Genomic DNA, 26,385 nt, shown 5'->3' on the forward strand with positions numbered 1-26,385 from the left:
GGAAGCGTACAAACCAAACTCGCCGGGACGGAACCGTTTAGCAAGCCGCTTGGTGAGCCGCTCGGTGAGCCGCTCAGTGAGCTGCTCATCGAGCTGCTCAGCAAACAAGCGAGCGAGCTAAAGGTTTCGGCCTGGACGAGCCTTCTATGCTTCACATCCACCAACAACCCATTTGCACATAGGAAGTCCGCACCGAGCAATGCCATGGGCACGCTGGTGGTTACGAACGACCATTGAAAGCGCTGCCTTCTGAACTGTAGGGAGAGGCAGCGCTTCCCGAATGTGCGTATGGGTGTACCGTTGGCTGCAAGCAACGCGGGCCCCAGCCCGCGGTTCGCTTGTCGGACGCGTGGGCTGGGATGATGCTTACCTGCGCTCCTGTGTCGCAGAGGAAGCGGTGCCCGGACAAGGTGTCCGTAATGAATAAGAGGCTGCCGGAATTGCCGACGCTCAGGGCCGCTACCGAGCGTCGGCTCGGTCATTTCCCGACTTGCCAAACGAGCACGGCGGGCAACACTTCTTAGCCTTGTGGCCGAACCTGGCGTGGAAACGGCACCAGGCTTGCGGCGGGAGCGGCGGAGGCCGCGGCTTTCGCCGCTGCAGTGGTGGTGGGCGGGGCATGGCGGCGGCCACGAGGTGTGCATGCGCATCAGCCTCCGGATCCGTGACGGCCGCACCGAAGCTCGCCCGCGTGTCACAAGCCACGAAAAACTTGTCGGCCTCGACGGCCCGAGCGCGGGGTTCCCCTATTTTGGAACCGGCCAACGCGAGGCGTACCTGTGCCGGTAGCTGGCGTAGAAAAAGCGCCCGGAATAAAAAATCCGGTGCTTTGTCACCCAGCAACGACAGCATGTAGTCCATCCATACCGATGGTCGTGTGTCGCCGAGTTCGGGAAGGTCCAGGAGGCGGTCCGCCCGTTCGAACTCCGTGAGGCCGAACGTGGCGATGAGGAGACGTTTGAGCGCCCTGTACTTGTGCTCCGCCGGTGGGTGCCGCAGGATGGACACGCCTTGGGCGGCCGTGCCGGGCCCGAGGGCGGCGATCACGTGATAGTAACGTGTCTCGTCCGCCATTATTCCTCGAAGCTGGAACTGTGCTTCGGCCTGCACGAACCATACCTCGACCGGCCTGTGCTTCCTGAGGAAGGGAGCTTTACCTGAGGGAACTTTACCGCGAGGGAGCTTTACCGCGACCGCGTTGCTGGACATGGCGCGTTCTGTGGTCAGCGACGGCTGAACCAAAAGGGGTCACCAGTGTAGCGTGGTGCTACGCACGGAACTTGTTTGCCAAAGAAGGTAAGCCACAACGCGTTGGGTCAAAAGAGTCTTTATTGTAAAGCTCAAACTGTAGCACTGACTTGCTCGGGGCTGCGAGCCCCATGTATATCCCGAGGCCACGCCTACCCCTCGGGCGTGGCCGACACCCTCTTGGTGCGCGGAATGATGTCACTTCGCCAGCGAGCCATCGTGTCCGCCACAGTTTCATAATTTGTACCTCAAATTGAATGTTACGTCACATAATGATTTTACATTGGTCATTTCACAGGGATTCACTGGATTATTAGATTCAATGAAAACTGTGTTATAATGCAAATATACAATGCAAGGAAGCAAGGAATCTTGATGCATCTGTACACGTCACGGGGTGTTGTTACGGGTGTTCACTTGTTGCATAACACACACACCGTAACACCTACACATTCACCGCCTTGTGGGTGATTATGGCATACAGTGGTGACGTACTTCCGGCGTCACTTCCGGTCAGGACATGGAACATGACTTGCTTGAACTGACATCGGCTCCGTGTCCTTTTCCACAAGCGGCTGAAACAGTGATCGGGTCGGATCTTCTGAGGAAAAGGTTTGTTCGGAGTTTCTCATTTTATTATTAATACTGAGCAAGATATTCTGTAAAACGATAATTTGAAGTGATTCTTCATAATATTAACAGAGAGATCGGCCGAACAATATGATTATACAGAGCAAGATATGACAAAGAGTTGTGGATGGATTATTGGGAAACTAGGGGGATGAGACGGGTAGGAGCGAAGAAGAAGAAGAAGAAGAAGACGTGACTGATTCGATTTAGGTTCAGGTCCGAATCCAGATCCGGTCTATCAGTGGATACAAAAGGTCACCTGTTTATCCTGGTGGAGGTTTGTGTGATATCGAGTGACTGTCTACTTCGTTACCTGTGAAACGAATCCTGGTGTTGGCTTCATGTTTAATGTGGCTGATTTAAGATGTTAGGGTCACGTCGTTCAAATAACACCAGGTGTGTTGACCAAGCGTGTCGTCCTTTTGAAGTCGGCAAAATGAGTACGTGGCTCCCGGGAACAGGGGGCACTGCATCAGCGGCGCGCGAAACTGGAAGTGGGTTGTTTTTGAGGTGAACATGTCTTTGGTCTTGGTGACAGAAATTATCAATTTTCAACAGATTCACTTGATGTGTGTTTAGATATATTCTTGTAAAAAATGCCAGGAGCATAGAAAAGGCCCCTTCATTTGTTATGTGGCAAACTATAGAAAAGGCTCCTTTACATGGGATGTGCCATGTGGCAAACAAGAGAAAAGGCCCCTTTGTATGGTATGTGGCAAACGATAGAGAAGGCCCCTCGACATGGTATGTGCCACGTGGCAAACTATAGAAAAGGCCCCTTTGTATTGTATGTGCCATGTTGCAAACTATAGGAAAGGCCCCTTTGTATGGCATGTGCCATGTGGCAAACTATAGAAAAGGCCCCTTTACATGGTATGTGTCAAACGACAGAAATGGCCCCTTTATATGGTATGGTGCAAACTATAGAAAAGGCCCCTCTATATGGTATGTGCCATGTGGCAAACTATAGAAAAGGCCCCTTTCTATGGTATGTGACAAACTAGGGAAAAGGCCCCTTTGTGTGGTATGTGCCATGTGGCAAACTATAGAAAAGGCCCCTTTATATGGTATGTGCCACGTAGCAAACTCTAGAAAGAGGCCCCTTTATATGGTATGTGGCAAACAACAGAAAAGGCCAATTTATATGGTATGTGCCATGTGGCAAACGACAGAAAAGGCCCCTTTATATGGTATGTGCCACGTGGCAAACTACAGAAAAGGTCCCTCGATATGGTATGTGCCATGGGGCAAACTATAGAAAAGGCCTCTTTGTATGGTACGTGCCATGTGGCAAAGTATAGAAATCCCCTTTATAGTATATGGTATGTGGCGAACGATAGAAAAGGCCCCTTAATAGGGTATGTGGCAAACTATAGAAAAGGCCCCTTTGTATGGTATGTGGCAAACCACAGAAAGGCCCCTTTATATGGTATGTGCCACGTTATATGTTATGCGCAATGTGGCAAACTATAGAAAGGCCCCTTAATATGGTACGTGCCATGTAGCAAACTATAGAAAAGCCCCTTTATATGGTACGTGCTGTGTGGAAAACTATAGAAAAGGCCCCTTTATATGGTATGTGGCAAACTATAGAAAAGGCCCCTTTATATGGTACGTGCCATGTGGCAAACTACAGAAAAGGCCCCTTTATATGGTATGTGGCAAACTATAGAAAATCCCTTTATATGGTCCGTGCTATGTGGAAAACTATAGAAAAGGCCCCTTTATATGGAATGTGGCAATCTATAGAAAAGGCCCCTTTATATGGTGTGTGCCACGTAGCAAACGACAGAAAAGGCCCCTTTATATGGTATGTGCAAACTATTGAAAAGGCCCCTTTATATGGTATGTGCCATGTGGCAAACTACAGAAAAGGCCCCTTTATATGGTATGTGTGTCCCATGTGGCAAACTATAGAAAATGTCCCTTTATATGGTATGTGTGACATGGCAAACTACAGAAAAGGCCCCTTTATATGGTATGTGCCATGTGGCAAACTATATAAAAGGCCCCTTTATATGGTATGCGCCATGTGGCAAACTTGAGAAAAGGCCTTTTTATATGGTATGCGCCATGTGGCAAACTATAGAAAAGGCCCCTTTTTTGGTATGCTCAATGTGGCAAACTACAGAAAAGGCCCCTTTATATGGTATGCGCAATGTGGCAAACTATAGAAAAGGCTCCTTTATATGGTATGTGCCATGTGGCAAACTAAATAAAATGCTCCTTTTTTGGTGTGTGCCATGTGGCACATGATAGAAAAGAAGGGATATTCTTGGGAAAAATGGCAATTATTCATACAGCTGCATGAAGAAGTAAATTTATTTTATTTGCTCGATGTAGGGCGCCCCTTCATATGAACATTCATAGAACGTTACTTGGTTCCTCCTAAGAACACAAGGGTAATCCAGCATGCACATGAGATTTTTGAATGTCCCTTATTTTGTATTTGGCCGAGAAAAATATATTTCTGTTCTCTGGCAACCAGAAGGCCTAGAGAGCTGCGGGTGGACTCGTTAGTTAGGCCTGGATCCTATCTCATCTATCATGAAGTTGTACGTGTCTGTGATAATGTGTTGGACTGGGAGAAGAGATCGTGGGAGACCATCGGCCTGTTAGTCCACTTGCGCTTGCGCAGTGTTGACGCGATCGATGCATTGGAATGTTTGACGGTATGGCGAGGCGGTCTCGAGAACGAAATGGCAGTCTATAATATGCTTGAAGAACTTAATGATTTTCAGAATAAATACATTTTAAAATAACTTATTAAGCTTGTGTTCATTATTTACAAAAAGGCCGACCTGTCCCATTGGCTATCTTTAATTTCTCTCTGGACAGCGCCACGGCAGATGAGGACCACATGGCCTGAGGACACAAAAAAACAACACCTTTATATGTGCAATCCAAGCTTTTCAAAAAAAGAAAAAAACGCATCGCCACATCAATTTAACAATTGAATTAAATACATGAATATTGTTTAACAAAAATCGCCTTCATCATACTCGTACTTTCAAGAACCATGGTATTGTCATGCAACTCCGATTAACATCAGAGTTGCGGATAGCCTAAACGGTCTTATTGGAGGCAACTACCCAAAAACGGATTCAGCTATGGCCGCGCGGGAGGAAGAAGGGAAATGGATGCTGCGGTGATAGCACTTAACTGCAGCACGCCGGCGTAACTCCGGTCCTGTGAGAGGAAATTAACTCAGGCGGCACAGGTTTGAATGGGGGATGCAAAATAATACAACGGTTTATTCAAATGAAAAAGGCAGGACAGGAAAATGCGCGCCGATAATAAAATAAGGTAGCTACATTGGGATCCCACACACAACAGATTTCAAACACGAGATGAGGGAGATGAATACGAAAATAAAAACGTCCGTTATGTAATTGGGTACGCGGAGCTCGGTCTTAGCTATCTTGTCGTCTTCAATTCCTGGCCTGGAAGAATACTCCGTCTGCCTCGCTCGGCCCGAGCCAACGCCCTCGCCGCTGCACCCGAGGTCCGTGCACCAAGCTCCAAAGCACCACGAGGTCCCACAGCAGGACAGCGAGCTCCACTCGGGCTACACCTCAGCCCAACTCGGGTCGGGGTCTCTGAACTGCGCTGCCAGGAATCCAACTGCTTGGGATCAACTACTGAACTGCGAAGTGCCAGGAATCCAACTGCTCTCGGTCAGATCTTCTCAACTGCACAATGGCCACTGTGCACACGAACTCTTGACTCAGATCTCACTCCTCACTCTGGTGCACACAAACTCTCGATCCAACTCTGAACTGAACTGCCAGCCAAGGTGTCCGGCGCTGATAATATCTCTGGCCGGTGACGTCAGCATTGGCGCACTGCTCTGCCAATCAGAGCCTCCACCGACTCGCCGGCTTGTCCAGGGGCATGCCCACTGCACCACTCTCACTCCCGTCCCCTCTTCCTTGGTCTCAGCATGTGCTATGCGAGGCGGGTAGGCCCCTCGGAGGTGCAAATGGTGGAGGCCATTATCGGCGGCGTTCTAGCCCGATTTCTTCCTGAGTCATGTCAGGGGGGAAGGGCGTCATTAATGTTGTTCTAAAGGTCATAACTTGTGTCTATGTGGTCTGTAGTGCTATAAAGGACAAAGGTTTGGTTAACAGCTGAGACATACAAGGGCTCTACTCATTAACCCCGACACTACCTAACACACGAGTCTCCTGATAGATTCACAGTTATACAACTTGACCGACAAATCGCCTAAACACACATAACTTATTACAGGTAGATTCCCTATCGCGACAGTCGAAGCATGTTACCTACTCAGATCTACTCTGCTCTACATATATCACTACACACATTCGTAACAGTATATATTGATATTTAGCATGAGAAGGCCTGGCATGTAAGAGGGACAGGATTGTGGTGAAGAAGACTCGATGCAGTACGAGGCCGATTGTCGCTGTGTTCTGTGTTTATCAATAGAACGTCCATCTTCTAAACTGTGACTCAACGTCGGCATGTTAAAGTGCACAAGGCCATACTGGTGATGGATGAGACTGCTTCAGTGCTCTACAATGAAGGCCATACTGGCGCTAAATTTCTGGATTTTTTCACGATCTTTTATATCATCATTTTATGAAAATTGAAGTATGTATTTGGACACTTAGTGAGGCCTCATATGGAGTATTGTTTGCGGTTTTGGTCAACACAAGTCTGGAAAGAAATAGGTGCTTTCGAGGGGGTTCAGCACAGGCCTACTCTAGATTGATTCCAGGCCGAGCTAGACTCAACTACAAGGACCGCCTGAAGGACACAGCTTTATAAGGAGGCGGTTATGATGGGATATGATAGATGTTTAAGATAATGAAGGGTACAGACAAAATAAGTGCAGAATAATTCTACAGCAGAGACAGTGACAGGACCAGGGACCAACAACAACAACAATAGGCATTTTAAGGTTATTTCCCTGCTGGAGAGGGGGTTAGCCTTGCGGTCCCCATGACAATCTTCTCCATTTTGCCCTATTTTCAGCATCTCCCCTTGTTAACCCCCTTGCCTGCATTTCTTCTTCCACCACCTTTAGCCAAGTCTTTCTCGGTCTTCCCCGTCCTCGACTTCCTTCTACATTAATTTCCATCACTCTTCTCTTCCAGTCACTTTCATCCTGCCTCAACACATGACCAAACCATCTCAACCTGTTTCTCTTCAGAGCATCCATCACAGGCTCTATTCCCATCATCTTTCGCAATTTGTCATTTGTCTTCCTCTCTCTCAACGATACTTCGCACATCCACCGAACCATTCGCATTTCCACCCTTTGCAGCCTTTGTTGCTGCTCTACATTCATTACCCATGTCTCGCTCCCATAAATCATGACACTTCTCACACATGCAGCATACACCTTTCCCTTCAGCTTCAACGACACTCCCCTCCTCGTCAGCACGCCACTCAGTGCTGACGATCAAGCTTCGATGTTGTATACAAAAAAAAAAATGATGTCAATGACAACATAACCAATGGATAAGTTTAAATTTGGATTTGATTGTGGTGAAGAAGACTCTGCTGATATGGATATGTCGTACGAAGCCGAATGACACTTTGTTCTGTGTTGATCAATAAAGCGAACATCTTCTAAACTGCGGCTCAACATCGGCTTGTTGCATTGTGCAAGGCCATACTGGTGATGGATGAGACTGCTTCAGTAGCGCTACACTTCTGGATTTTTTAAAACGATCTTTAATATCATTATTTTAATAAAATTGAAGTATGTACTTGAGCACTTAGTGAGGCCTCATCCAGAATATTGTTTCCATTTTTGGTCACCACAAGTCGGAAAGACATAGCTACGATCAAGAGGCTTCAGTACAGGCCTACTTGATTGATTCCGGGCCTAGCTAGACTCAACTAATTTAGGGTGCCTGAAGGAGACGGCTTTATACATTAGAAAGGAGGCAGTTATGATGGGATATGATAGATGTTTCAGATAATTAAGGGTATAGACGAACTAAGTGCAGAAAAATTATTCAGCAGAGACAGTGACAGGATCAGGGGCCATAGCCGAGTAAAGAAAAGAAGAGTTAATACGGTAGTAAGGTAAGAGTCTTTCACTGAGAGAGTAGTTAATGCATAAGATGGTTTCCGAGAAAGGCGGTGGCAAGAGAATCAATATATAAGTTTAAATTAGGATTAGATAGGTACCTGGAAGCATTAGAGATAGAAGAGTGTCGGGATATTAGCAAGACGTCTGTGACTTGCGCATGGATTGGGAGATTGGGTGCATCTGAGTGAAGTGAAGTGAAGTGAAGAGTGTCGTGCCTGTTTGGGGGTCTCGACAAGCGGTTATTGTTGATGTTGTGTGTTTGTCATCTAAGAACCGCCATCACCCAAATCTATCCCCCCCCCTCCCACCTCCCCCACCCACCTCTGAAAAAATAACACAAAAGATTGCTTTTTCTCTTTTTGTTATTTAAACAATGAAAATAATTTTGTTTCCTCATTTGTATTTGACTCGCTTGGGATATCCCTGGTCCTGCCACACGTCTCATCCACATTTCTCTCCTCATTCCCCAAATGAAATTGCATCGTTTTAGTGGATGAAATTTGGCTGGTGTTGATGTGGCGCAGCATAATGGGCTGAATGGTCTCCTCTAGTTTACTCTGGGTTTGTTTTTGTCTCTGTTTATAAAAACTCACATTCATTAGATGCTGATTGATAATAAATCTTTCAAAATGGGACACAGCGGGTGAACAAACTGGATGCAAACCCCGCATTTATTGGATAATAATTGATTGGATTGTCAATGGAAATAACTCAAAAACATTCCAGTAAAGAAAATAACATGTATAACTTTTCTGTGATTAACATAAGCATTGTATCCTTGGCAGGTCATCGGTGCAATGGAGAGCTTCTTGGAATGGCTCATGTCCCAAGGCCTGAGAGCAGAAACAGCCCAAGCAGTGATCGATAAGCTTGGAATTGAGAATCAGAAGGTTATTCGAGCTTGTACTGAGTCGGATCCATTGCGAATCGAGCTCCTTTCTCTCTCCAAAGAGAAATTTAAATTTGCAATGTATGCTGACTTCTGTAAATTTATTAATTCTTTTTCGAAGCCGCAAGATGTCCAGATTGCGGGTTCTTCTCTGTTGGGAAGTATTTTCGTCAACTTGGAGAATGTTATTTGGGAACTTTCCAGTTTCTGTGAAAAGATTTTCAGATCCCAAAATGTGCAGTTGGAAAATGTTCCTGGTTTCTCTGGAATCGGGTTCAGTGATGTCTGCAGCCTCCGCTCTCAGGATTATGGGTCAAGAGCCATGTCTGGTATGTGACTTTTTTAATACAACATCACACGTCAACAAATATCTTGATCTTCTACCATTGTTTTTTTTGTATTATTTTAACCTGTGTAATCTCTTTTAGTGCAGTTTTGTAATGTCTAATATTAATGGATTTTTGATGGAGATTACAAGGTAAATTTTAGCTCACCTGGAACATATTTCCGGGGAGCTTATTGGATGGCGCGTCGTCAGTCTGTCCGTAAGCACTTGCAGCTTCTTCTCCAAAACTGCTGATGGGATTGTGACCAAACTTGGGTAAAATTATATTTTGTGTGTTGGAACTCAATTTTATACACGGCATTAAAAATTTGGAGTTCAAGGAGGTGGGAGGGATGGTGGGTGGGGCCTGGTGAGCGGGCCTGATATCCTAAAATGGTTATTTGCTCTCTTATTTGAAACTGCATTGACTATTTTGAAAAACTTGACCAGAACCTTCATCACCCGTGATGTTCACAGTATTTTTTAAAATTGGGGTCTATTTGCCCCTATTTTTTTTGGGGGGGAGGGGGTGGGGGGAAATTGCATTAAATACCTCTGTGTTCCATGTTTAACGGTACATTTAAGTTATCTGCATGTAGGAAGTTATTTTCATGGAAGGGTTTTCCTTGTTTTACCACGCTTTCTGAAAAATATGAAGACGCTTCATCGTAGTCATATTGTAATTGGCTCTGTCCCTCCGTATGTCTGTCTGTCATGCTGTCTTCTCCTGAACGATTGTGTAAAAATTCATCTACTTGGTTGTTATGATCACATGGCAATAAGGTGTATTAGCAGTATCATTTTGACCCCGCCCCCTTGGTGCATTTGCAAAAATGGAATACCAAATGGTAGAATAGCAAAAAATGTAATTCGGGGCATATTTTTAAACATTTTTTTCATGTTACCTTGCATATGCAATCAGCATTGGGGGACACATGAAATATGAAAGGTATACATGAAAGATATTCTGAGGATATTGTGTGAGAATGATCTGACTGTTGTGGTGGAGTCTGGGCAGGAGATGCAGGAGTACTTGGTGAGTGAAAAGAGGCATTTGAGAAACATCGGCTGAAAATAAGCATGGAGAAGACCCAGGTGATGTGGGTTGGGCAGAAGAGAAAAGAAATGAATATCAGTTTGTAGGGGAAGGAGATCAGATAAGGAAATAGGTTTGAGTAAAACAGAGGCAGTGATGCGGGGGAGGATTTTGGTGGGTTCAAAAGTGTGGAGGAGGGTGCAGTGTGTAATGGCGGAGAGATTTTAATGACATGAAAGGGAAGGTTCTGATGTGATGTGTAACACCGGCCTACCTTTAGGGTCTGGAGACAGTGGCACTGACAGAGATACAATGACAGACTGCAGGTTTGCAAGAACAACTGAGTGAAGAGGACTGTGGGAGTGAAGAGGGTGGATAGAAGGAGAATGGAAGAACTGAGGGAGGAGATTGGTGTGCAGATGAGTTTGACCGGGACATTGGTGAAATGTCGGCTGAAATGGGCTTGACATTTGGTGCAGATGGGGGAAGAAAGAACGGCAAAGAAAGTAGATAGGTTGAGCAAATATGCGAGGTGGAAGAGAGGTAAACTGTGTTGAGGTGGGAGGATTGTGTGAAGAAAGATATCAGTAAAGTGGGGGTGGTTGGAGGGTGGAGAGAGTTGGCTGAGGACGGAGGGGATTGGAGGAGTATCACGGTCAAGGCTGGGCAGAAGCTTGGTATCGTTTGACCCCCTTATAAAGGGAAGAGGAGGAGGAGAACAACAACAACAACTCCCCACATTTTGTGAACATGAATAAAAGTTCCAGTACCTTGTTATGTTCTGATATGCAGGTATCATGTTCTTCGGTTGTCCGTCCGTGTGTCTGCTGCAATAACTTGTGAATTGTCAATGGGATTTTTTTTTAACCAAACTTGGGACAGGCATGTAATATCATAACAAAATAAGTAATATGTAGGAACAAAATAATACAGTAATGTGTTGCAACAAAATAATGTAGTGACAAGGTAATATAGTATCAAAATAATTATCGCTAATACAGTAAAAACAAAAAAGGTGTCGGTTGATGGTAAATAACAATTAAAGTATTTTTTTTGTTTCCCCTCGGACAAGATCGGAGACGATCAGAAAAAGGGCCCAAAAAAATGGGGCACAAAAAAAAAGTTTTAAATTGTTTTTACCATCAACCGACGCCTTTTTTGTTTTTACTTTTTGTGCTAAAATAATTTTGTTACTATATTACTGTCGCTCCGACCGACCGATCATCTGTCCATGTACTTTTGTGTTCACGATATTTCAAAAAACCATTGAGCATTTAGGTTTCCTATTGCAGATTTCTATCCCTCATGTCATTATCTCAACCTGATTAGATAACGGCTGTGATTGGCTAAATTTTGGAGAATGTTATTCGGGAACTTTCCAGTTTCTGTGAAAAGATTTTCAGATCCCAAAATGTGCACTGGGACAACGTTTCTGGTTTCTCTGGAATTGGGCTCAGTGATTTCTGCAGTCTCCATTTTCAGGATGATGGATTAACACCCAAGTCTGGTACGTGACGTATTTTTTAAAACAACATAGCATGTCAAGCAGTAACCTTGATGTTCTGTGATTTATTCATTTATTTTTACCTCTGCCACCAAAGGTGGATGGAGGTTATGTTTTCACCACTGTTTGTTTGTCTGTTAGCAGAATATCTCAAAACATTATGGATGGATTTTGACAAAACTTGGTGGGTGGACAGGTTGTGTGTGTGACGAGGACATGTTGGTTAGATTTTGGTGAAGATCCGGATGCGGGTCCTATAATTAGCCATTCTTCCGCATTGCAGGAGACAGTGTTTTGCCTTCTTTTTTTGAACTCACATATGATATCTGGTCACAATCCTTTGTTTTCTATGCTCAATGGGATAATTAGGTTGTACCTGAGCCAGGGATTACTTCATTGTTTTCCATGATTGCTTTTGGATAACGATAGCATGAGTTTTCTGGAACTGAAATATTGAGATTTGTGCAGATGGGTGAGTGGATTACTCCACATTCCTTGTGTATTTGGGTGTCGTCCAAGCAGCATTTTTGTCCATCGGTTGTTTTCTCATATAGTTGTGGACTTTCCCCAAATGGTGCCAATCTCATCTCCACTATTTTGTTTGCCAGCTCTTTTTCCAGTCTTCGTTGTTCCTCATCATCCTTGTACTCCTCTCCTTCACCTCCTTGTTACCCTGCGCTCGCGAAGCGAAAGGCAGGGTTTAGCATTCGGGTACGTACGTGCATGTCTGCATTTTAAAAACTCATTTTCTCGGCAACTGTGGGTCCGATTGACATGAAATTTTCGCCATAGGAGGGCCTCCGGCTGTAGAATATTTTAGTGAATATTATGAGATCACAGGTCACGTGGTATGGGTGCCATCTTGGAAAAACCAAAAACCTTTGCACCTCTATCTCAAAAAGCGCTGCACATAAATAATTGAGACAGGTCTCATTGCAAAGAACTCTCCATGTGGAATAACATATGTGAATGACGACGTCATAATTCGACAAGTAAAAAACTTTATCCGATCAGGATGAAATTTCTTTATCATCTTCTCGGTATAAATTGATGCAGAAATAAAATTATAATGACGTTGTAGGTCACGTGGTTTGGACGCCATATTGTTTTGAGTGGAAAGCCTGAAAAACCACTGAAATCAAATTTTCTCCAAAACAACTGAAAGACCGAGGCCAAACTTTGCAGGCAGGATCACATACCCCAGACGAACAAAAAAGTAAAAAGTCTGCGAGCATGACGCCATTCGTCACATGGTGACATAAGCATAAACATTTAAAACCGAGCTCCTCCCTCATTTTTTGATCCTATCGAGGGGAAGCTTCACAGATATGTTCAGCATGTCAGTCTGCTAAAATGACCTGTTGGAATTTTCGATGAGTCATGTGGTTTGGCAGATATAAATAATTAAATGAAAATATTAAAAATTTTATAACTCTTGAACCGCTTCATTGATCGACGTGAAACTTTAAATTGTAGTGGAGGTAATGCAGTGTAACAAGTGTGCAAAATTTCAAGATGATTGGATGTATGGTCTGGAAGCTAGAAGTTGTTATTGTTTGAAGAAGAATTCATCTAGAGTGGGCATGGAATTCATTATCACACTGCACACGACGAGCAGGCAAAGTACGGAGCGACCTCACGGGGTCATTTTGACCTCATATAAAATTTTGATTTCAGATTTGTCGATTGCTGAGGTATATTAACACATGACCAAAACAGATTTGGCAAAATTCCCACGATTTTTGATGAAAATATAACATTTGTGTCTGCATTGCAGGAAAGTAAAGTGTGTGCCATGTCAGCATTTTAAAAATTGAAACGTGGCTCATTGCAAAGAATTCCATATGGGGAATAGGTGTTGTTAACGATGACATCATTGGTGCCATAATTATGATGTCATAATTTGACAGGGCCAACGCTTAGTCTGATCAGTTTGAAATTTATTGAGCATGATCTATGCGACAATTATTTAGAGAATATAAATTTATGATGTCATCGCTCACGTGGTCGAACAGCCATATTGGATCAAAAAAAAAAATAAACGTTCAAAAATAGAAGAGTTGGCTTGCACCAAGTTGACTGTGCAGGGTAAGTATTCTATGAATACCGTCTAGTTCCCTTCTGTGTCTTATCACGACCTCACGTGATTCTCATTTTCATTCCCATTCATTTATGTTGGTGTTTTCACTCGGTCTACAATTGCAAGTGTGTTTCCCCTCCCCATTAAGGTGGTTCTTTGTCTCCTCCACCTCTGTCTCACCACGACTTCACCTCTGGGTCACCAGAAATGCTCTGCATTCCAAACCATTGCTTCATTGTGCAGTCCATCCCAGCGCCATTGTGGCCACTTTTCCACCTCTCCTCTGCCCATCCATGGTGAGCGCGTGGCTCCCAACCTCATAATTTCTTCAGCTTGTCTTCTGGCCTTCACCGTTATCTCTGATTTTATTTTTATTTTTGGATTTATGTGCCGTTGACACAACTTTGTTGAATTTTTGGGATGGCACAGTCTTGCTGCTCTGGTGATCAATGTGGTCTTTTTCAGCTTGTCCATTAAAGTACCTCCTCTACTGACATTGGGGGACACTGTTGATGTTGACATTGTGAATCCCCCACTGTTGATGTCTTGAATAGACGTTACAGTAGTAAATGGACTCCTTCTCCTCCTTGCGATAAGGTTCCTTTTCTTGTTTTTTTATTTTATTTTTTATTTTTTATTTTTTTGTATACTGAATAGAGGCTCGTGAAAGAGCTAACATTTATTTCACAAACAAATCAACCAGACAAACAAAATATACAAAAAGAGGGAGTGGAAGACAAGATGGGGAGAGAAGGGGAAGCACACAACCACAACATTTGAGAGCAGGGAGAAGTGTGGGAGGGAGAGGGCTTGGGGGCAGGAGGCGTGGGAAGGGGGGGGGGGGGAGAGGTATAAAACACAAGGGGACCGAAATTAGCGGGGGTAGAAAAGATCAAGGTTTTGGATGGGGGAGGATAAGAGATGGTGGTGAACAGCTGTTTTCAAGACCTGGAGGGTGGAGTGGGATTGAAGAGAGTGAGGGAGTTTGCTCCAGAGGCGGGAGAAAAGAGGAATGAAGGAGTGAAGGTGAGCAGAAAGTCTTGATTTTGGCAGTTTAACCATAAGAGGGTTGCAGGCAGATCTTGTGTGACCTGCAGGAATATTTGGGGGACAGAGCCCAGAGAGAGCTGGGGGGGGGGGGGCAAGGCCAGAGAGGAGTCAGTAGAAGACGGAAAGACCACCAACCTGCCTGCGGTGAGTGAGTGAAAGGCCCTTGGAGTTAGCTTCATCGCGGGAGATTCCAATGATTCTGAACGCTTTGGTTTCAACAGCGTGAAGACGAGCTAGGTGTGAGGCAGGAGCACCAGACCAGAGGGGAGAGCAGTATTCCATAGAGCTGCGGATGAAAGCCTTGTATGTGGTGAGGAGCTCAGGTGTGCCAAGGAAGGACCTTCCACACTGAGGCTGCCCAATCGGTGACAGGCTTTGGAGGCCAGATTTGAAATGTGGTTTTCCCAGGAAAGATCATGGCAAATAGTGAGACCCAAAAGCTTGAGTGACAGAACTTCTTGGAGAGGATTATTCAGAAAGTGGATGGGAGGGTTTTCCAATAGGTCTTTTCGGAGAGACATCGTAAGAGTGTGAGGTTTATCAGGATTGAAGGACATGTTCCATTTGTTTGCCCAGTCTGTGATTTTGTCCAGGTCTGCAGAGAGTGAGGAGGCTGCAGACTGCTGATCTGAGGGATGAGGAATGGAGCGACAGAGAGTAGAGTCGTCAGCAAAGAGATAGAGAGGATTTTCAAGAGTCAGAGAGATCATTGATGAAGACCAGAAAAAGCACAGGGCCCAGAACACTACCTTGGGGAACTCCAGCCTGAACAGGAAGAGGAGATGAGAGAAACCCATTCAGGGCCACACGTTGACTACGACCAGAGAGGAAGTCCGCCAGGCATGCGTGGAGATTTCCATGGATACCAAAGGAGGAGAGTTTGGTGAGCAGAGCAGGGTGCCACACCGTATCGAAGGCACGTGAAATGTCAAGGGAGACAGCTCTAATTTCCTGTTTGGCGTTGAGGACCTCCATCCATTGTTGAGAAAGCAGAAGCAGCATGTCCAGAGTAGAGTGACCAGGTCTGAAACCAAATTGATGATCAGAGATCAAGCCATTGGAGAAGAGGAAAGATTTCATATCTGAAGCAATGATGGATTCCATGACTTGCTGATAATTGGGAGAAGGCTGATTGGTCTGTAGTTGCTAGGATCTGTTTTTGCACCTTTTTTGTGCAAAGCGGTGATGTTGGCTGATTTCCAAGCAGATGGCAGATGACCTTGAGCAAAAGAGAGGGTGAAGAGAACAGAAAGAGGGAGTGAAAGAGCGGAAGAACATGATTTTAGGACCCGTGGGCTGATGCCGTCAGGACCAGTTGCAGAATCAGAGTCGAGGGTTGACAGAAACTTTTCCACCTTGTCAGGAGGAAAGGACACAGAGTCCAGGAGCAACTGGGTACGACTGGGTACGGTGGGTACAGAGAGGGATGGGTTTGGGACACAATATTTAGAGGCAAACACAGAGTTGAGGCATTCAGCTTTTTCATGTGCGGAGTCAGCTGTGTAGCCGTTTGAGGTAAGGGAGGGGATGGAGGGGGAACAAACACCAGAAACAGATTTGACCAGATGCCACCACGATTTGGAAGAGGGAGACCCTCCCATCACCCTCCCATCACCCTCCCATCACCCTCCCATCACCCTGCCATCACCCTGCCATCACCCTCCCACCCTCCCTCCCTTCTATCACCCTCCCTTCTATAGGGTTGGTTTTCTAAGGCTTATATCAAAATATCAATTTATATCAAATAAATCTTTTAAGGTGAAAGCGCGATGACGTCACCACGTCACGCGGCACGAATGCGCGCCTGTGTCGTTGGAGGTATTGACTTATATAGGGTTAGTTTTCTAAGGCTGTAGGCCGCACCTCATTTTGTCGAATAAAGTGGTATTCGGGTGGTTCCGGTATTTGGGACCGCAGGGACGGAAAGTGCAGGTACGGGGTGCCAGTCACTCCCCAGCCGGCCCGCTCTGAAGGTTCGGATCGGGACACCGGGATTCATTCCGGTCGCCCGGTCGGCCCGGAGGTGGGGGTGCGGGGCCTGTCACGGAACGTCAAAACAAACGGCCTGCCGGGGCCACCCAAAAGTCGGGCGTGAGGGGCGCGTCCACTAATGGAACGCCTCTCGCTTCCCAGAATGAGGGCCACTTGGTCAGGAGAACCTCGTCCCTTCTGGTTGCCTTGCCGTCCCGCCGTGGGCGCTGGCAGGGTGTACTTCAAACTAGGCTTAAGTGTCAAGTGTTAAGTTCCTCCTTGCCCTCGCAAGGGAAAGGCTAGGGTCAAGCTCTTCCAAATTTCCAAACACTAGAAATCGGACGTCTCAAATTAATTAATCAATTGGTTAATACATCTCAGTCGCCCGCGACCTCTCTAGCGCGGGCGTCGAACCAGTTCATTTCCGGTGCGACCGGGCCGAGTATCGGCCTGGCCATGGCCGAAGCCGTTGATTCCGCCGTAGCACGCTAACGCGTAGGCTCGTGCGTCCCTGGTCTGCCGGGGCTCCGCGGGTGTCCTACCGTGCCCACGTCGCCATGGCTCACTGAATAAGAGAGTCAGACGTGGTGCCCGGGGACGGAGTTCGCTGTCTAAACATGGTAGCGCTAGGCCAGTGGGACCGCCGGGACCCACGTGCTCTCACAAGTTGTTATGCGCGTGGGCGGCAGTATCACACCGGGGCGCCCAAACGCTCCCCGGCTAAAGTTCATCGTGGAAGCGCCCGCATTGTGCGGACAAACCAAGTCAAGGGCCACGTGGCCAGGAGAACCTCGTCCCTTCCGGTCACACTGTGCCTATCGGCCGGCCTCGAAGACCGAAATTGTGACGGTGTCACCCGAACTGTAAGAGATGGTATTATATATATTTTTGGGATAGATTTGGTTGAATAGATTTGGTGAGCAAGACGAAAGCATCCTTTTGTAGGAGAAGAAGAAAAGGGTGTTATAATATATGACAGAAAATAGTTGTTCAGGGGAGAGATTATACATTTCTAACCACGTGATCGCGTGATCGCGAACAACGTGAACGAAGAACGAACGAACAAATAAGAGCAACAAATAAACGAATAAGACCTGAGAAGGAAAAAAAATTTGGGGTTTTTTTTTTTTTTTGAGTAGAGATATTAAACGAGGAGGTATGGGGTGAACGACTGGGATGAAACAGAGAACGAAAATAAATGCAGCGCATTCGACGAATCGCTGAGAGAAAAACAAAACCACAAGGTCGGAGACGGTACGGTCGCCTAAGCCTACGAGTACTAGGCCTCAGAATACTCGATACGCATTAACCGACGTTTGTGTATACATGTAGGAAAAATTTGCACCGAGAATTTTCCAAAAGATACGCTAAAGGTACACACACCGAAAGATAGATACAGTCTCGACAAAAACACAATTGTGAAAGATCACTTAGCTTCGAAAGCGTGAGCGCATGGAACAGCTTCGAAAAGACGTGACCTCGCCATGATCTCGCGAGATCGTCCCCGAAGTGAGCTCGGTGCCGCAACACATGCTAACACCACACGGTGGTCTGTCCCATAATTTGAGTTTTTTTTTGTTTTGAGATTGGTAGCACCTCCAGAGCCTCTTGGCTTGGTGCAAATCTCTGTCCCATTGGGAGTTGGTCTTTCTTCCCACTGGAGGAGGTGCAGGCTTTATTTTTTGAAGTGAGCTCGGTGCCGCAACACATGCTAACACCACACGGTGGTCTGTCCCATAATTTGTTTTTTCCTTTATTTCCAACACTCATTTGGTTTGTCGAAGGCTCTTACCTTCACCCACCCTCCTTTGGCCCATCGGAAGTAGTTTCTCACCAAAGCAATCACAGAGCTGGCGACTCAACGTTACATTTGTCGATCATTCAACATTGGGTTTTTAAGAGTACTGGGGCCTTTTCATTCTTTTGGGTCCTTAGGTCTTTGTGGCATCTTGGATCTTTAAGGGTATAATAACTCAAAATTAGATTATGTGCCAGCCAATTTGATGCCAATCTTGTGTGTGTACATCAGGGTGTATCCATGTCCTGGCTCATTGATGAGGTTTCTGTCTGTGTCTGTTCACTAACTTTTTTTGTCCCATTTGAGCTTTGTCATCAAGTTTTCAACATAACGTTATTTGGAGGATATGGAGAAGACGAATTAATAATTTGGTGAAAAGGTCAAAGGTCAGTGTCACATAAAATCGTCAATTTTCATGAAATTGACATGGAATTTAAAGAATTTGCATGCTGGGTCACTGCATTGGCTCACCAGTCAATAGCTAGAAGCTGATTGTTTTTTGTTTTTTTGTTTTTTTTAGAACAAACTGTGAAGGTGGAAAAAAAATCATTAATTCTCATACGATTGACTTGAAAATTGAGCAGGGTTTGCATATTGGTTTGCTGAAGCCCATTGCTTTTGTGGTCAAAAGTTAAAGGTCGCCTAAAATTGTCAATTTTTTGGTATTTTTTGTTCGATATCTACCATATAAAACACAATGTGTGTTTGTGTATTTGTGTGTCTGTCCCTCTTCATAAGGGTAGGTTTTAAAGGCTTTGAGTCGTGCTTTAGTAGTGGAGGGAGTGGGGTTTTTATGTGGGGTTTTAACGGGCAATCTTTGCACACAACTGTCCATCTGTTAAAAGACCTAAAATACTCTGAGGACCCAGAATGCCCCAAAGACTCAGAAAACACAAAATACCACAAGGATCCAAAAGACCCCAACGACCTAAAGGATCCAAAAGATCCCAATGACCCTGGACCAAGAGGACCCAATAGACTCCGAAGTCCCTGAAGACCCAATGGACCCTAAACACCCAAAATATCCTGAGGACTCAAAAGTCCCCGAAGACTCAAAAGACCCCAATACCCTTAAAGATCCAAGATGCCACAAAGACCCTAAATACCCCAAAGAATGAAAAGGCCCCAATACCCTTAAAAACCCAAAATACCCCAAAGACCCAAAAGACCCTTAGATCCATAAACGAAGACCCATAAAGACCCGAAGACCCATTAAACCTTCAAGACCAAAAAGATTGAAAATACCCAAAGACCACCAAAAACCCAAAAGTGCCTGAAGACCCAAAATTCACCAAAGAACTCAATACCCTAAAATACGAAATCACCATGAAGACCCCAAAGACCGAAAATACCCCAAACACCCTGAAAGACCCCAAAAACACAAAAAATTCAAATTACCCCAAATACCCGAAAATACCTCAAAGACCCAGAGGACTGAAAAGACCACAGGACCCCAAAGACTCAAATGACCCAAAAGACCCCGAGGAACCGGAAGACCCAGAAGACCTAGAGGACCCAAAGGACTGCTGAGGACTCCAAATATCCAAAAGAAGAGTAATTATGTCTCTTACATTGGAATTGTAGATGGTGGCTTACAAACCAAGCCTCAAGGTCGGTGTACAGAGGCATTTTTTAAATAATCACAATGTATATAAAAGGTGCAGGGAGGTGAAATTTGCTGCATGCAATGTGCAACACGCGCAGAGTAAACCGAGTTTTCATTTACGTCTGTAGAATGTCTAATAAATAAAGATAAATGCACATATGACACTAGGCCCAGGCTTCAGACTTTGGCATGCTCACGCGGCTGCACCATCAAACAAACTGTTACAACCGTCATTTTTGACGAGCTTTATACTGCTTTTCATCATGTTTCGCATATGGAAGACGAATAAGAAGAAGTCCGAATGCAAATTGCACGTGGATGGGCTTTACATTTTCAGATGCTTTCCAGTTTTTTAAAAGTGATTCTTCATTTTTGGGAGAAGCCCGGTGTTGGCTTAGCGGTTAAGTTGGCTGGCTTAAAATCTTAGTGTCTTGAGGGGGTGCTGCATTAGCGGCACATCCATGCTCTCAGCCAAGATCTGAGAATTTCTTTAGTGATTCATTCGAATGCGGATCTGAGAATTTCTTAAGTGATTGGTCACCATCAAGAGGAAACAAATGGGGCCAAAATGATGGATCGAGATAATTGAATGATGAATGATGGATAGATAATAAGGATGATAAATAAAATAAATAAAAAGATAAAATAAAAGGATGATAGATAAAAAGGATGATGAATGATGGATAGATAATAATTCTTATCTTCCCCCATCCAAAACCTTGATCTTTTCTACCCCCGCTAATTTCACCCCAAATCCACTTTTTTGAAATACCAACTTCTTTCCTGGAAGTCCTTGGTGTCCTTGTGTTTCATACTTCTCCCACCCCCCTCCCCCTTCCCCTCCCCCCAAGCCCTCTCCCTCCCACACATCTCCCGATGTCCCTGCTCTCAAATGTTGTGTTTGTGTGCTTGCCCTTCTCTCCCAATCTTGTCTACCGCTCCCCTTTTTATATTGTTACGGATTCGGCGTCGGCGCTCCCCTTATCAAGGGGGGTTAATCCCCTTGTCTTTAAAGCTGGCCGTCCCCCGATCCTGGAAGCTATGACGTCACGTCCCGTCGGTATTAGCCAGGGTAATTGGTCAATGGAGTCCCAAATACCTGCTTACGAACCTGACCGTAAAGCGAGGAGATAACTCCCGCTCGGACCGTGGACAAGATGGAAATTGCCGAGCGGTTTAGCAATCCGAAGCCCGATCCATTAACAAAGGAATAAACCCGATCCTGAGCGGTTTCCCAAATCGTGCCACAGGTACTCAATGGAGGAAAGACGAAAGCGATCGAATAAGAGGAAACCAAAGTATAGAAAGAACAAATATGATTTATTAATTATGTACAAAAACCCAAAGAGGAAACGAAAGAGAAAGAATATACAAGAAGAAGAAGAAGCAGACACAGGGCAACCTTAACTATACAGTCTTAACTTAACAACCCCGGACAAACAGACAGACTCACACGGGATGGTCGTGGTAGGAGAGGAAGGTCCAGGCAGATGGTAGGGGAGGAAGGTCCAGGCAGATGGTTCAAGCATTGAGGTCCGGCTCCAGGTGTCGACTCGTACCGGGGCGAAAACCCGGGCAGGCAGCATGCGCGTACCGTTGGCCTGCGATCGGACTTTATATATGGCGGGGGGGGGGCGGGTAGTCCTTCGCAAGTCCGTATGCGCCGTTCTCTGCTCGTGACCTCCTTACTCAGCTTCTCAGGTGCTCAGCGCCACTTAATGATTCCACACACATCTGGTACAAACGAGCTCTCTCCGCGCATCGGTCGCTTCCCCTCGCGCAACTGCTCCACTCCACTCAACTCAACTCAACTCAACTGTGTAAGGGTGCCGTGCTTGCGCTTATATAGTGCGCTTTTAAATCAAGCCGCGTATTCTCGCACCCCACCCACCGGTGAGCTCACCTCAGCCCTGATTGGATGGCAAGGGCTCACCAACTCCGCCCTTGATGGAACACTGACAGGGCCACGCCTCGTTCTGGGTGCTCCGCCCCCTTCTTCTCCAAGCTTGACCGCGTGCGTCATGGCGTTTGGAGCGAGCGCTAAGGCAAAGGCGCGTAACAATTTGTCGGGAGTTAAGCCGCAAAATGAATGAAATTGAAAAGGACCTATCTTATTTAATTAATGCAACACAGAGTCAATATTGGGAACACAGCCTTAACTAAACACAGACTAAGGAAATAACTGAGAAGTTCCTATGGTGTCCTACGTGTTGCTTGTGGACTAACTATGGGTGCGACCTTTAACCTTTTAAACGATGAGATATTATTTACAATAATTATTTACAAGTGAGGGGTTCTCAAAACCGCAAAAATATATTATGTTTGTCTGTTTGATTTTTTTTTTGTGATAAATGTTAGCTCTTTCACGAGCCTCGATTCTCTATCCAAAAAAAAAAGAAAAAAAGGTATTTTAGAAAACGTTGTGGATGGACACAAAACTTGGTGGCTTATTTGGGTAGGTGGATTATTATTTTGCAGATGATCCAGTCATCTTTGCGCAGACTCTGGACATCCTTATGGGGTCGGTCCCTCAAGGTGATGAATGAGGAGTCGGGGCCACTGCGATTATGGGACTCCAGGGTCAACACTAATAGTCCAATAGTCCATGGACCAGAGGGGCCTAACGTGCTCCCTCCTCCCCTCCTACCCCCCACCCCTTGATCCTCCCCAATGTACATAATTATGTTCAGTGATGTCTACTTACATGGGAAAAACATGTTAACATCCCAAAAAATTATTTTGGTCGACATGACAAAATGACCCTTTTCCAAAATATCGACCATTTATTGGGCTTTGCGAATTACGTGCACACTAATTATGATAGTTCCCATGGTTACATAGAAACACTGGTCATACATATAATTATGTACATGCATATAATTATGCATACATTATCAAGCAGTCACCATTTTAAAGCATTTTCTTCCATCCAATTCTTGTTTGGGTCATTTTGAGAGCCTGTTCTTCATTTACTAAAAAAGATCTGCATGTAGATTCTGTAGCAGCATAGTTTACAACTTGATGAGTTATTTAGCTTGCATATACGCTCAAAAGCAAGATGAAAATTATTTAATGTTTTTTTTTCTTTTTCTTTTTTCAAGCATAATTGGACACCGCACCTTTACTCTGCCATTTCCAGGCGCTGCATAACGTCATTGCCGGGCACTGAAGGGGGCTCGGCAATGACGCACGCTGAAAGGGAGTACTCAGTTTTCACTCTGGTTGTTTTCTTGTTTACTTTCTTCTTTGTTTGTCCGGGCGATATCTCAGCCATGCTTTGAGCGAGGAAACTGAAATTTCGGCACAATAGCGAGCAAGTACTTTGTCAAAAACAGTATTTTTTGTTTTTTGATCAAGCAATTAATTGATTAGTTATTTAATTATTAGCAATTAATTAAGTACTTATACATTTCCTTTCTCTTCTGGCCATTATCTCAGGCACCTTTTGAGCTAGGAAGCTGCTATTTGGACATGACAATGACCAAGTGTTTTGGCTGCCAAGGCTATTTTTCATGTATTGATTCATCAATTAATCAATGAATTATTTAATTATTTGAAAAATGACTAATTTTTTATTTTTTTTTAGTTACAGATTCGGATTAAATGGTGGTGGTTTATGTGTTCTATGAGGCAATTGATTAATTATTTCATTCTTTTATTATTATTATTTATTTATTTTAATTATTAATCATTTATTTATTTTCTTTCTCATCTGGCCAATATCTCAGGCACCTTTTTAGCGAGGAAGCTGATATTTGGACATGACATTGACCAACTGATTTGTCTGTAAAGGGTATTTTTGATTTATTGATTAATCAATTAATGGATTAATTATTTATTGATTAATAAATAAATTATTTAATTTTTGTATTAATGACTTATCTATCTATAATTCCACTAATCTCTGTGTGTCTGTGTGTTTGTTTGTCTGTGACCGCTGTTTCTCGACAACTACCGGTCCGATATACTTGAAACTTGCCAGGTATATTGCTGGGGACCCGAGGATGTGCCTTTTCAAGGTTTCATATTAATCCGACAAGTAGTTACCGAGCTATGGCGATTTAGCCGTTCGCCGTTCGCTTTGGCTTTACGAATGGACCAAACCATTTCATGTAAATAGAGGGGGGGGTTCTGTGGTCGTTACTGGCTTTGCGAATGGACCAAACCATTTCATGTAAATAGAGGGGGGGGTTCTGTGGTCGTTACTGCCACGTGGTTTCAAAGTTGTTTTTTGTTGTTGTTGTTTGCACGCATGTTTTTTTGCACGCACGTACGGGCAAGCACGTACGTACGGGCACGTCCTAGTTTAATGAAATTCCTAAAAGTTACATCTTTGGATGAAGCATTAGTTGTTTAGTTATGCTATTAGCCAATTGATTAAAAAAATATTTTATGAAAATCTTTTAGTGATTTTAATTATGCAATTAATCAATCAAATATTGTGCACTTCTTCCTCCAAATACAGTCTCTTTGAGCTACATGGTGGTATTGCCGTGCGCCAGAGGCGCCCCAGCATTGCCGCGCTGGAGGATATTTAATTATTTGGCATGGGAGCGGTGTACTTTGAATGTATCTGCACTTGTTTTCTTTCTTGTTTGTTTGTCCGGGTAATATCTCAGCCATCCTTTGAGCCAGAAAGCTGAAATTTCGGCACAATAGTGAGCAAGTACTTGTCAAAAATTGTGTTTTTTCTTTTTTGATTAATCAATTAATTGATGAGTTATTTAATTATTAGCGATTAATTAAGTACTTATACATTTCCTTTCTCTTCTGGCCATTATCTCAGGCACCTTTTGAGTTAGGAAGCTGATATTTGGACACGCCAATGACCAAGTGATTTGCCTATAAAATATATTTTTGATTTATTGATTAATCAATGAATTAATTAGTTATTTAATTATTAGTGATTAATTAAGTACTTGTACATTTCCTTTATCTTCTGGGCTTTATCTCAGGCACCTCTTGAGCTAGGAAGCTGATATTTGGACATGACAATGACCAAGTGATTTGGCTGTCAAGGCCATTTTTGATTTATTGATTGATCAATTAATCGATTAATCGATGAATTATCTAATTATTTGATTGATGACTTATTATTTTTAATTTTTTTATGTTACAGATTCGGATGAAATGGTGGTGGTCTATGTGTTCTATGAGGCAATTGATTAATTATTTAATTTTTTACGATTATTATTTATTTATTTTCATGATTAATCATTTATTTATTTTCTTTCTCATCTGGCCAATATCTCAGGCACCTTTTCAAAGAGGAACCTGATATTTGGACATGACAATGACCAAGTGATTTGTCTGCAAAGGGTATTTTTGATTTATTGATAAAGTAGGTTGATGGGCCATCATTGATTGATTGATGTGTCAAGGCCATTTTTGATTTATTGATTGATCAATTAATCGATTAATCGATGAATTATCTAATTATTTGATTGATGACTTATTATTTTTAATTTTTTTATGTAACAGATTCGGATGAAATGGTGGTGGTCTATGTGTTCTATGAGGCAATTGATTAATTATTTGATTTTTTACGATTATTATTTATTTATTTTCATGATTAATCACTTATTTATTTTCTTTCTCATCTGGCCAATATCTCAGGCACCTTTTCAAAGAGGAACCTGATATTTAGACATGACAATGACCAAGTGATTTGTCTGTAAAGGGTATTTTTGATTTATTGATAAATCAATTAATCGATTCATTATTTATTGATTAATAAATAAATTATTTAATTTTTTTATTAATGCCTTATTTGTTTAAATTCCTAAAAGTAACATCTTCCGATGAAGCACTAGTGGTTTAGTTATGCTATTAGCCAATTGATTAAGAAAATGTTTTATGACAATCTTTTATTGATTTTAATTATGCAATTAATTAATCAAATATTGTGCACCTCTCCCTCCAAATACAGTCTCTATGAGCTGCACGGCGGTATTTGATTAATGACTATTTTTTAATTTTTTTTTAGTAACAGATTCTGATGAAATGGTGGTGGTTTATGTGTTATATTATCGAATTGATTAATTATTTCATTTTTTAATGATTATTATTTATTTATTTTCATTATTAATCATTCATTTATTTTCTTTCTCATCTGGGCAATATCTCAGGCACCTTTTGAGCTTGGAAGCTAATATTTGGACATGACAGTGACCAAGTG

At 43.7% G+C, this 26,385-nt stretch overlaps 1 protein-coding gene across 1 annotated transcript in view; it reads left to right on the top strand.

Annotated features, from left to right (window-relative positions):
* The first annotated feature begins 1,753 nt into the window (after window positions 1-1,753).
* Window positions 1,754-26,385, top strand: part of LOC137417787 (uncharacterized) — a 51,455-nt gene continuing 26,823 nt past the window's right edge. Inside the window, exons 1-2 of the mRNA XM_078770509.1 lie at window positions 1,754-1,860; window positions 8,734-9,166. Coding sequence (XP_078626635.1) covers window positions 8,746-9,166 — 421 coding nt within the window. The 5' untranslated portion in view covers window positions 1,754-1,860; window positions 8,734-8,745. The remainder of the gene's footprint in view (window positions 1,861-8,733; window positions 9,167-26,385) is intronic.

Source organism: Myxine glutinosa, chromosome 1, assembly GCF_964187855.1.
Source record: "Myxine glutinosa chromosome 1, kmMyxGlut1.1, whole genome shotgun sequence".
NCBI classification, from domain to species: Eukaryota; Metazoa; Chordata; class Myxini; order Myxiniformes; family Myxinidae; genus Myxine; species Myxine glutinosa.